The 13,733-nt window shown below is 35.6% G+C and overlaps 1 protein-coding gene across 4 annotated transcripts in view; it reads left to right on the top strand.

Annotated features, from left to right (window-relative positions):
• The window catches only part of DMD (dystrophin), an 895,878-nt gene that overhangs the window by 510,795 nt on the left and 371,350 nt on the right, over positions 1 to 13,733 (top strand). For all 4 annotated transcript variants that reach the window (XR_010068066.1, XM_063305215.1, XM_063305211.1 and 1 more), the window contains one exon: positions 7,031 to 7,181. Coding sequence is in view for 3 of the 4 variants with exons in the window: in XM_063305215.1 (XP_063161285.1) it covers positions 7,031 to 7,181 (151 nt within the window). In the remaining variant the exon portion in view is untranslated. The remainder of the gene's footprint in view (positions 1 to 7,030; positions 7,182 to 13,733) is intronic.

Raw genomic sequence — 13,733 nt, 5'->3', positions numbered from 1 at the left:
TTTCGAACTGCTTGGTGTGCAGGAGCTGGGACGAGCAACGGGAGCTCACCCCGCCGCGCGGTTTCGAACCACCGACCTTCCGATCGACAGCTCAGCGGTTTAACCCACAGCGCCACCGCGTCCCTGGTTCAGACTTACAACAGCACTAAAAAAAAAGGGTGGGGCTGGTCCTTGCATTTACAACCATTGCAGTATCCCCATGGTCATGTGATCGTGATTCATGCGCTTGGCAACTGGTTTGCAATTATGACCATTGCAGTGTCCCACCGTCATGCGATAACCATTTTCAACTTTCCTTAGCTGTCTTCCAGCAAGCAAAATCAATGGGGAACCACACGATTCACTTAAAGACCACAGTGATTCACTTAACGGCTATCACAAAAAAGGTTGTGAAATCGGGTCAGATTTGCTTAATTACCTCATTGCTTAGCAACGGAAATTCTGGTCCCAACTGTGGTAATTAAGGAAGGCCTACCTGTACTTTCACGTCTTTCGGAACTTGGTCATAAATCAGAGTAATTTTACCTCCAGTAATTCCCAAAGATATATATACTTGTCTTAGTCCTAGTTCAGTCTTCACTGTGGAACAACTACTATTCTCCCTTCTCTAATTAAATTCTCTCCTATCACTTAAAATATATTTTCTGTTGCTTGAACTTTTAACTGTTTCTGAAATCTGATTCTAAATACTTTTAAATGCCACAATCATCTTCAGGTATTGGGTGTCTACCCACACGCAATCTATAGTGTTATTACTATTATTATTATTATTATTCGTAATAATTCTAAATTTTATATACTTTGAACACTGGAATATTAATGCTTTTGTATTTCACCCAGAGAAAAAGCAAAAGACAAATATTTATAGATTCCGCATACAGAAATCAAGATTTTCTGATGATTAAATCTGGAAAAATCAATAGTTTTATTCAGCAATGGGAACAACTTGCCATTTAATGTGCTGTCTTGACTCATGGTATACTGAATGATTGATTGATACATGCATAAAACACAAACAATGTTAGCTTCATGTATTGAATGGAGCTCTGCATATTACAACATTTTACCGATTATGCAGTTATAGGCTGTTTATATTCCTTATATTACTCATGAAATAAGAACTTATGATAATCTATAATTAAGAATGGGTGAGTTTTTTATTATTCACTACTCATGCACCTAGGGATTTCTTTTTCTTTTTTCATTTTGGTCAGGCAAATATTTAAACATCAATAGAAAGCACTTTAATTTTGGCTCTCCGGCACTGAGATTTCACTAAGAAAAAGGGTTATAATAACTTCTGTATTCATAAGTGATAATCCCTTTTTTAATGCTGAAGGGCTACATCCCTTGATATACAAAATGTACCTTTAAGATAAATAGAAGAATTATTTTGTAGGTCACCTAATAAACCAGTGCAAGATAGTCACCCATTTCCTCAATGAGGTACCTTGGTCCCTGAAGATATCGGACATGGAGAAGCTTAAGTAAGGCTTGGAAGCAAAAGGTTTATGTTGTTTTGCTTTGTGTTACAAATCCAGTAGCCCGAGGAGGCTTCTTTATATCATATTGAGGGTAGTATCTTGGAGCAAAGCATAACAATGTCATATTTATGAATGGAGTCTGTGTTGTTTAAAAACAAAATAGCTTCAAAGAGGTTCTTTGCTCAAAGCATTATGAAATGAAAGCAAAGCACGCTTTCAAAGGCTTGCACAGAAATAACCTCTAATAAATCAAAGATTCTGTTGAACTTATTCCTGCACTCAAAGCTAGCAGTGCAATTTATTATAACCAGCCCGCTGCTGTAGTATCATTCCCTAGATTTAGCATTTGAATTCCCTGAGTAATTATTGTTCAATTTGCCTTCATTTTGTTAGAAAACGATTGTTTATGTATTGGCTGTTCCATTACACTTCGAGCTCATTGTTCACCTATTCTGTTTTTGTTTTGTTTTTTCCTTTCCAGTAAGTCTTTTAAAAACTTCTGAATTCTATATACTGCTTGCTGTAGGCTAATACTGGACACTAAAGAGACTCAAAAAAGTGATTTATTGTAGAATAAAAGTGTGTTCTCCATTGTCTATGAAACATAAATCTCCACCAATATCAGGAAATAAGGAACTCCCTGCTGGGAGGGTGAATGTTATGTGTATGTCTGTTATTATGCTTTGTTAATTAGATTTTATATTAGGCTCTGGTTATATCACTTTTTAAAAAAAATATTTTTATTGATATACACTGCATCAAATCATAAATTATGAGTTGGGCAGCCTTATAAATTCTTAAATAAAAACAATCAATCAATCAATCAATCAATAAGCAAGCATTGCTCTTTGTGTCCCCATTCAATCCCACCCATCCCCATTCAATCCCACCCATCCATTCATGTAACCTAATAGATTCCCGACCTACACCCCGGATTTCTCTAACCCACATGAGCAGCTTGCAAGTATCATTTCTCCACCAAAGCAGATTTCTCCATCTTGCAAGAGATCTCAAGCAGTTGTACCATTTCTTTTAGGTTGGCAATGTATCTATTCTCCCTTGTCTCTCAGGAACTGGGAAGATGGCAGTCTCCTTTATCCACTTTAAAGTACTCATCCTAGCTGTAAAGAATTTGTGTAGTCTGCCTCAGGGTTTTGACTCTTTTGAATGGTAAACAGTGTTCACAGGGTTTGACTTGTCTCATTGCTATGTTCACATTTTCACTTCCTTAATTTGTTTTGTGTATCGTTTTGGATCCTATCATATATACCAGTTATGTCACATTGAATGTTGTAAAGAAGAGTTGTTATGACACCTCCAGTGCTATTTATACATTCAGGACATATAGAAACAAATGCAGTTTACACTTTTACAGTTCACTTTTACTGTTCAGCAAAAAGTTCACTCACTCACACAAATCCATGCGCACCTACCTAATCCAAAGTCTACTAGCCAGCTAAATATGAAGTCCAGAAGAATCAAGGCAGGGTACTACAGTGCCATTTTTCTCACAGCTCTTGATTTATTGTAATGACATTGCTCTATCCAATTTACATTGGATGAATACGTTGTTGTGACAATCTTCTGGTTATTGTGTTTTCTTTGAAATGTTGCTTCATAAACTGAAATTCTCTAGAACAAACCATGCTCCCTTTGTAACATGTTTTGTATGGGTCTCATATAGCACATCTTTCATAATATCCATTCATACCTTCAAACATGCAAATAACTACAAATTAAAATGTATGATGATGACATAGTAACACTGATAGCAATATGATAACAATGAGAAAGCTATTGTTACTGCATTTCCAATAATACTTTTTCCCAGGTCTTTGTAAGAAAAAAAAAACTTAGTTGCATGATATATGTTAATTGTATTATATAATTTGAATATTTCCAATTCCTTCATGGTTGACTTACTATTTGCAAGTCTTTTTAAATGCTTTTCTGTTTTTCAGTGTTTTCCCCAGGCCATATATGTTTTTAAACACATGAATTAGTCAAACAAGCAATAACCTACAGAAACTAAATCTACTAAGAGCCAATTAGAAATTCAGCACTGCTCTGCTTCCAAAATATGAAAAATTACTACTACAGATTTGTATATTTACAACTGATATATTTCTGTATACCTATAGTTGTTTCAGGATGAAACAGTGTCGAGGAACTCACATTTTAATGGTGGTGCATTTCTTCTTTTTTCCCCCTATTTAAAAATAGCTCTTAATACTGTAAAAGTACTTAATACTGCTTCCTATTTCTCATAGCTGTTTAGTACATGCCTGACTTGGAAACTTTGAGGAAATACCAATAAAATAAATACTAATATCACATCGTAAAATATGGTTTTATAACATGAGGGTGATCTTCATACTATTCCCAAAGTTCTAAAATGTTGACAGAGATCATTATTAGTTCTTTGATACTTTCACTATTGTCATAGCAACCAAAGTCTTTGAAACCAGATTGTTCTTTGGGAGCAAAATAATGAAAAAATAATTTTGTGATAGAGTGGACGTAGCTGAGGAAAACATAAGATGCAGCTTTTCTTTCAATAATTTAAAACAAATTGTGGCAACATACAGTATGATGTGCTCCTGAATTTTAAATAAAATGTTCAACATCATGTGCACTTAATGCTTTTAATTATGAATAAATAATTAAAAATCAAAGCATACACTATGATATTTACCTTTTATTCCATAAAGTTAAATGTTATAATTAAGACATTTCATGGACAATAAGATGAGATATCATCTAAGATGAAGCACTTAATGTTTCTAGAGAAACCAATAGACTAAACACCTTCTATGTTTGTATCCATCTTGGATTTTAAAAAGAGAATGGTTGTATCCTGGAGCCAAACTTGGCTATTTTTAGAGCTATTGTTTCAAATTTTCCAAGAAACCTATGATTTTTTTTTTCATTCTTTCCCCAGTATAAACAATATTGGCTGAAACTGAGTAAAGGATGAGTTGGAAACGGCTTTTTAGGCCACCAACCCTTAACACCCCCAGTGACGTAGGGTAGAGTGCTTTAGGAAAGCAGCAGTTATTCAAGCATAGACTCAGGGTTAAAGAGCCATTCTGAGCTCTAGTCTGCTTAATGGTGACTGGAAAAGAGTACCTGCTACTGTTATTTATGGTTCACTGGTAAGCATTGAGCTATTTGCTTTGACGAAGGTTCTCCCAGTTTCACTTCCCATTTAGTAATATTTTGGTATGTTTTAGTTCACTATAGCAGTATAAGGAATGGCAGGTTAGAAAGGAGCGAAAGAGAGATCTAGCTTTTCAGTTTATCTTCCTCCCTCTAAGCCCCTTCCTCAGGCCAGTGTGCTAATTTGGGAGAAATCCATTAGTCCATTTATCTAGTCTGCTATATTATTTGTTTCATAATACACATACTAAGCAAGCTCTTTTGTTTTAAAACAAGGTTTGCCTTTATAGGTTTTCTCCTGTCTCCACCTCCTTAAAAACCATTTCTCCCAAAATTCATAAAGCTGGAAAGTTTTAAAAAAGCACCAGGACAATTGGGAGGCCAAGAAAATCATAGACTTTATTAAGGGACCTTTGTCATGTTGGGTGCTATTTACTGTGAGCTCAGCCAACTGCTCCTTAGTTCCACACCCCTCCTAGCTAGTTAAGGCTGCCTGGGGGGTGTCGAGTGGCTGTATCCTAGCAATGGTTAATTCTGCCTGTGAGAGAGGGAGGTGGTGTCCCTTTTCTCCCTGATCAGGTTGAATTCTATCACTTCTCATCTAAATTCCTGTGTGGCAGGGAAGAGATACATCAGGCCTTCTGTAACCAGATTATCATGTTGTTCTCTTTCTGAAATCCCCATGGCAGGGACAGAAGGTCTCCCAAAAAGAGCCCAGCTGGTCCGTGAAGCACTAGTATATTAAAGAAAGTAAATACTTTTACCGTCTATGCATTTTGAAATGCTGTAAAAGAGTCTAATATATTTTCATTATTTAAAACCTGTTTGGACCTGTTGCCCTTTATATCTTTGATATATTAGTCTGGTATATCATAAGCAAAGTCAATGAAGTCTTAATACAAATAATGTGATGATGAAGTTATATTGAAGGCTTTTTATTTATTACCTATTGACAGGCTGAAAAATTTACAAGTATATTGTCAATGATGTATTTGCCTGGTTGAAGAATAGAAGCAGTTGTGTTGTTTTGCATTCTTTTATGTAGAATAAGCACATCTGTTATTTATAACTGTGATATGAGAGCCTGCAGGGAAATGTGACTTGTGTCAGTTACTGCAACTATTTGTAGGAGGCAGATATGATCTGTCTTTAGTTTAGAAAATAAATTGTAATTAATCAAATTATGACTTGCACATAAACCTCCATGCAGTTTCATGAAATATATGGAATTGAAGATAAACAGCCATATATGTAGCTATTATGCTGATATTTATATTTATCATGTATGTATGTATGTGTATATGTATGTGCCACTGTGTTGTATACACTCAGGACCCCACATAAACATATTTCCCTTTGTCTGGCAGTAAGATAATTCCTCAGCTGAACTTTTCATTACATAAGTCCCATTTTGAAGTCTTGTACCTTGATCTACATCTTCTCTTTTTAATTGTATATTGGAATTATTTTATAATTACATATGAATTAGGATTACAGCCATCCTAATTGTAGATTATGCAACCTGTAGTCATCAGGGAGTTGGAGACAAAACCTGTTTCAACAACAAAAATCAGTTTCAAAACATCTTTGTCTGAATAAAAATGTCTGGGAAAAGTATAACAGAGAAGGACCTAGTCTGACCAGGAATTAATTCATCCTATTTATGCTTTACTAGATTATATAATATTGTTTTTATACTACTATTCTTCCCCCCACTCCCACTTTTTGTTTAGAATTGATTTCTTTTAATTCCTTAATTAAAATACAGGATGTCAGAAGTTAGTTTAGAGCTGACAGTGAGAAGCATCCAGCTAGATCAGAAACATTAGACTAAGGATCTCTTTTACATCACATTTTTAACATGGCCAAGTCATATGTCAGTGAGATTGTACTACATGTGTTCTTGCCCACTAGCTGTTTTTTATGCTCCACTTTGGAAGGCATTTCTTTAAATGCATGTTGGACTGATCTGGACTGGAATCATTGTAAGAAGTGAGGGGAAACTAATCTGAATGTTTTTGTTTAATACCAGACAAATGTTAAAAGGGACATTATAAATCATGATTCTTGTGGAGGGACATGGAGAATTCACATATTAGTTTTATAAATGTAAATGTTAAATAAAGGATGTCCGTAGAATAGCAGGAAAATATGTGAGTTTGTATCTGCTTAAACATAGATATCCTTTGCTTATACTGTGGTATTCATATACAGTATCTCTAAATTTTACAGTGCCATTTTCCAACCCCAACCTTTAACAAACTTCCCTTCATTTTTTTCAATTTTTAAGTAAAGACATCACTATATTATTAAATAATAAAGATTTCAAATTTTTGACGCTGCTTGCAATATGCTAATGTCCTGATAGCTTCTGTTTTCTTCTGCAGAAAATTTGACAAATCAGTGGAGAAATGGAAAAAATTCCATCATGATATGAAGAATTTTAACCTCTGGCTAAATGAAGCAGAACAAACTCTAGCTATAATAAGAGTAGAATCTGATGATCCAGATGTTTCTAAAAGCAAGCAATACATCAAGGTATGCATTGCCTATATTTTTATTGTAAGAATGTTGATATCTATATGTAATATTTAATGTGTGTATGTATATATATATGTGTGTGTGTGTGTGTGTGTGTGAGTTTCTGTGTCTATGTGAATATATATATACACTGTATATTGGAAGACTTGAAGGGATAGGTTGTGTGTGTGTACTAATACATTGCACATATTTACAATTTAGCTTCTATCATTAATTGAGAATTTGCTTTATTTTATTTATATATTTTCTTGATTCTAACAAGGAAATGAGAGTGGGAAAATATCAAGTTCTTATGAAAAGTCTTATGGCAGAGTAGCAGAACTTACTGTTTTTTCTTGTTCCAGCGTTTTGTTATCAAATTCAGTAGAACACCAACTTTTTATTCAAGTGATTACCACAAAATCATACTTTTGAAATTGTTTTGCCCATTGTTGTGTGGCTGCGATGGATTGCCTTCTTGAAGTCTCTATTATTTTGAAGTCTCTATTATCTTGAAGTCTCTATTATTATAATATTTGAAATGTAATTGTAATGATTTGATACTGATTCTGAATTATGGTAAATTAGATTTTATGTCAGATACTTTAAATAATTCAAGTATATTCTTTTTCAGTCATTTATTTTATACTCAGTTTGATTTTTTACAGAAACACATTTGGGGCTAAGTAGATGAATCCATAGATCCCTGTGAACACAGATTCCATCTTTTAAAATCTAGCAAATAGTTATTACAGGGAGCTCTGTTTGAAGTGGAACTACATACTTAAAATGGAGGGCTTGTCTGTACTGAAACCTTGATCAACTGGAAATGAAGCTGGCTTAAGAAATCTTTTTCCAGATTTCAGCTGCTTCTTTTGCTTTGTCTTCAGTGATAGCCTGGTGTTCTATGAGGACCATGCTTACTATGGTCCTAGGTTGGTGGATTCCTCTCCAACTTTACTATTCCAAACATGCTGACAAATCAAGCATAAAGCACCTTCATTTTCTTGGAAAGGGTCTTGACCACATGTGGTTTCCACAAATGGATAGACTTTTTGTATGAGCTGTCCCCACTTGAATCTCCTTCACACTTGAGATATCCCTATCTGATGTTCCACCAGGGGACCAAAGGAGAAAGAGGATGAAGAAAATATAACAACTGTATCTTTATTCTGGGCACTTTGGCTATAAGAGTAAAGTGGCAAACTCTTTGTCAATTTCACCTAATTAAAAAGACAGAAAAATATCACCATCCACCAGTTAACGTAAAACAGTTAACTTAAAACCTAAAACATCATTTCACAGGTTCACAATGAACCTGTTAAAACCAGGGGGTGGGTGGGCGGTGGGGAGCCAGCCTTTCACAGTTCTGCTAGTTAACTTGTTAAAACAAAATCCAACGTTTTACAGCCCAGGAAAAAATGGCTGTGGAGAACAGTATATAGTGACAAAAGGGAGGGGATATTCTTGCCTTACCATCCAGTAGCCAATTGGAGTGGGTGGGTTTCCTTCCAATGAAATGAAGTCAACACCACTTGAGCCTGCACCAGTTGGAAAACCCCACTTTTGATGTGTGTCAGGGAACCAAATGCAAGTAAGGGACAACAATATGTGTTTCAGCATTTAAAAAATAATAGAGGACAATACCCATACCAGAGAAACCTAGTCATAAATCTAATAAATAAATCAGGTAGGTAGGTAGGTAGGTGGGTGGGTAATGTAGATAGACAGATATTTTCCCCTTTCAATTATATATTTTACAGTTATTTATGTTGTTGTTTTAATCTTAAATTTTGTTTGCGACCCAAAGTCACTTTGATGAGAGGGGTGGCCATATAATTTGAAATAAATAAGCTCTTCTTGCTTTGTCTTGGTTTAGTTCCAAACTGTTCTGCAGCATTAAAGCAGTAAAACTAATTTATTGAAAAAGCATGTGTTACTTACATGTAGGTGATCCAAACCTATATTAATGATAAATTTATCTTTATTTAATGAATCACATTTTAATGCAGCATGAAGGAACAATCCTTCTGAGGGCAAGAGTGCAGTGTCTACAAGAACATATTGCAAGTGTCTGATTTTGGATAATTAACCACAATACAGCCAGACATTATATCCATAGTTGTTCTCATTACTTTCAGTGCCACAGTACATAATAATTTCAGGGTGGTGGTGATGATGAGATATTTGATTAATTATAATCAAACTTACAATCACATTTTATTTAATCAAAATCTGTGGAATAGTATAATGTTTGTTGTTGTTATGACTCATATCTGACTACATATGTTTAATGGCATAGTATGTTAGTTTAAGGAACTTACGTGAGTGAATAGTGATGCAATTTAAGCTCAGACTTGGGATTGAAATCCAGGTTTCCCAGACTAAATGCATGAAAGCAAAAACTTAACCATTGCTTTCAACTTTACATTAAGCTAATTGAAACCATTCCCTGCTCAGCTTCCCTCTTTGTATCCAGCTATACATATTTTATTTTGTATAGCTCTATATGTATCAATTGCAAATAATGAGAATAATTCTTAACATTGCTCATAAACTTTTTTCAGTTAGGTAATCAATCAGGCAAATTATAGATGTTTAATTTTATATGCTCTGAAATTCAGACACAGTCTGGTGATGCTTTAATCCTCTAAAGTGTTTTCCATTGATGTCAGTAAATATAAAGTTTAATGGACATATTATAGATGGTTCAATATATTTGAGTAGGAACATTATGCAATTTTATTATATAAATGCTTATTTTCTGTCACCTTCAGAAAGAAAAAAAATGTTTTAAAATACTTCTGTTTATTATCCTCTTAAACTTTAATAGGACAACACTCTTCTTTTTTAAGTTTTATTTTCCTGAACAAATATATTTTACATTTCATGGTAAAACTTACAGAACTGGGAAGAACATAACTTTGCATTTTAAAGATAAAATATAAAATTACTTAAAATGTATCAATATGCTTTGTTATAATAAACTAAATCCAATATTACACAAATGGACTTCTGCTCACTCAGTTTTCCTTCAAGTTTCAGTGCTCTGCAACCTGCTGTGCAATCTTGGTAGTCCCTGATCCATTTGGAACTTATTTGAAAGCTTCTGTATTTATTTATCACTTTAATATATAAGAAATGAAGAAGCATATACAGGCTATAGGGAAGAAAATAAAACTGAATATGTTCTGCTAAAGGAGAATTTCATACATACACACACACACAATCACATACACATACAGTGACAGCGGCTGGATAGCGTAGTGGTTAGAGCGCTGCCTTTGGAGCAGGAGATGGGGGTTCCCGGCTGTACCTCCTTTATCAGTAGGAGTCCTAGGCAAAGACCCCCTAGTGCTTCAGCTGCCTACCTCAAATATGAGAGTGACACGAACTAAAAGAGTCATGCCAGCTCGGACGTTGCCTGGATTAACAAGGTCAACGTCAGATGTTGAGGAACCAGGACAATCTGATGATGAGTGGGCTACTGGAACAAACCATACATGGACGAGACGAGAGAACCTGGAATTGATGGAATTACAACAGTAGGCCTAATGAGAGGGGATATATGAAATGTATGAGGGAGCTATGGACAGAAGACCTGCATCCACACTAACTGAGAAACAGCTAGTTTCCCAAAGCTAGTGAAGAGGAAGCTGCTGTCACAACTTGAGATAGACCGACTACACATTACATCCCAGACTCAAGAAGAGCTGGAAGAACAATTGGAGATGCAGCCAAAACCTGAAGCATCACTGCCACCTCCTCCATTACAGAGCACAACAGCTGATATGAGGGAAAAGATCATGGATAAACTAGCTATAGTCAACTCCTAAGACTGATTACCAAAGCTCAGTGGAGAAATACCATCAGATAGTATGCTAGAAGATGCCAACAGAGTGCTCACAACAATCCCTACTACCACCATAACTCAAACCACTGAACTAGTATATGCTACAGCCGCTATAATCCTGGAGATGCTTGGCTACATGATCAAGAACAACAGTACATACCACCACCACCACCCCTGGAAAATGAGGTTGGAGGATAAGATCAAGGCAACTCGGAGAGAAGTTAGTCAACTGGTGGAACTACAGAAGGGTGTGATGATTAAGGATAAAACTTGGCTACTGAAAAAATACAAGGACCTGACTCCATCTGAAGCCCTAGAGACTGCTAAACAAAGCCTCACAGCACTGGCTACCAGGCTAAGGAGATACACAACACAGGAGCAGAGGCCAAGAAGATAAATGCCCTGTTTGCCAAAGAACCATCCAAGGTTACTCCCAAGTGCAGTGCAACAATGCAGTAACAGTAGAGCCATCAACAGCAGAAACTGAACAGTACTGGAAGAACATACAGGACAAAGAGAAGACACATAACACCAGTGCAAAGTGGCTGCAGGACCTGATAGCAGACCACAGAAATCTCCCAGAACAGGAGATCACCATCACTGAGGCACTGATCATAGCAGCACAAGAACAGGCACAAAGCACCAGATCCATAGACGCAGGGGTCTACCACACTAGACAGGAACCAAGATGCAGACTATGCAGAGAGACCTCAGAGACAGTCCAACACATAGTGGCAGGGTGTAAGATGCAGGAAGGAACAGCATACACTGAACGGCACAACCAAGTAGCTGGCATTGTGTACAGGAACATCTGCACAGCGTATGAGCTAGACCCTCCCAAGTCCAGATGCGAGATTCCACAGAAGATCATGGAGAATGACAGGGCTAATATCCTGTGGGACTTCAAGATCCAAATGGACAGGCAGGTACTGGCCAATCAGTGGTGATAGATGTAGTGGTAACCAAGTGACAGCTACATCAGGAAGGAGGAGTATGAGAAGCTGGATAAGTACCAGGGCCTGAAGGAGGAACTAGAGAGGTTGTGGAAAGTGAAGGCCAAAGTGGTCCCAGTGGTGGTAGGAGCACTTGGGGCTGTGACTCCCAAGCTGGGAGAGTGGCTCCAAAAGATCCCAGGAGCAACATCAGAGATCTCTGTCCAGAGAGTGAAGTGCTAGGAACAGCTAAGATCCTGTGCTGAACCCTCAAACTCCCAGGCCTCTGGCAGAGGACCCGAGGTTGAGGAAGACAGATACCACCCATAGGGGTGAGAAGGGAATTTTTTATATAAAACCTTATTAAAGTTTTAAAGAAGCAAGTTAAAAACTTACAAGAACTAATATTTATAGTAAAGAGAGGGGAAAAAAGAAGAGAGATAAGTAAATGACAAAGCCAAAGTGCAGGAGAAAATAAGAGAAAGAAAAAAAATATAAAGAAGTGACTTCTCATTTTCTTTTACAATTGTAAGTACAAATATAAATTAACTTCTTACTCCATGGTTATAGCATTACTTACATTTTTTTCTATTTTTTTTTTCTAATCATCAAAACCATGCATCATAATTTCATTTTTTTTTTCTGTTTTACACAAAAAGTCAATAAAGGGTTTCCAGTCAGCATTAAACTTAGACAATGTCTTTTCTCTAACCAAAGGTGTCAGTTTGGCCATCCCAGCAATTCCATCATCTTTACCATCCATTCCTCCAATGTGGGTAAAGTCAGACCTTTCCACCTTTGTGCATATAATAATCTCACTGCAGTTATCATATATAGAAACAAAGTTCCATGCTTTTTCTAAAGGATAATTTCTTAACTTAGTTTTTTTATCACCTTTTAGGCAGGTATAGAAGCTCTTCTAAAAATCATTGCAAAATACATCTGCATATTTTATAGCCTCTTGGATTTTATGTTTATTTATAATGTATTTTATATCTGTAACTTGTTATTTTTATAGGATTTTAATCATTTATTATTATAATATTACTTTTATTGTAAATCTCCCAGAATCCCTCTTTTGGGGGAGATGGGCGGTAACAAAATTTGAAAAATAAATAGATATATATATATATAGATAGATAGATAGATAGATAGATAGATAGAATTTTTCCTTTAGGTAGAATGAAGTACTTCAGTTGAATTATGAATTCTGAGAGCAGGTATCAGTGTGATTAATCAAAGCTGTTTGAATAAAACATTTTAGTTCATAGCTCTAATGTCTAAGTTCAAAAAATTGGAAATGTTATCTATCTTAGCCAAAATGATAGGCTTGTAGGCGTTGTCTTCATGGGATACCAAAAGATCTTAACAGAAATGTGAAAGCCGTAGGGTAAAATCCAGTTATTCCACTCCAATCTATTTCTTTATGTATTGATGTGATTTTTCTGATAAAATTGTCCATATAGTGGGAAGCAGAATCTAAATTAACAGCATATTTTCAGGTACTGATTGAGGATATGGACATTGCTTAGAGTTAAAGCCACTCATTTTTTTTTCCTGAACCAAAATTGATTCAAAATATGTGATCTTCAGGTGTATTCTATTGACTGAATGAGTTTTTTTTTTTATGTTAGAGAAAATTTCTTCTAGTAAGGGATGTTCCTTTGGAACTGATTCTAGGTTTGTGAAGTATAACACTACTCAGTATAATATATTGGTAAATTGGTAAATTCAGCCTAGCTGCTAGTTATGAGATATTTAACTTAAGTGAAATACTACATTTAT

This window comes from Candoia aspera, chromosome 5, assembly GCF_035149785.1.
Source record: "Candoia aspera isolate rCanAsp1 chromosome 5, rCanAsp1.hap2, whole genome shotgun sequence".
NCBI lineage: Eukaryota > Metazoa > Chordata > Lepidosauria > Squamata > Boidae > Candoia > Candoia aspera.
The sequence above is the reverse complement of the archived record's forward strand: the minus strand, read 5'-3'. Positions and strand labels throughout refer to the sequence as shown.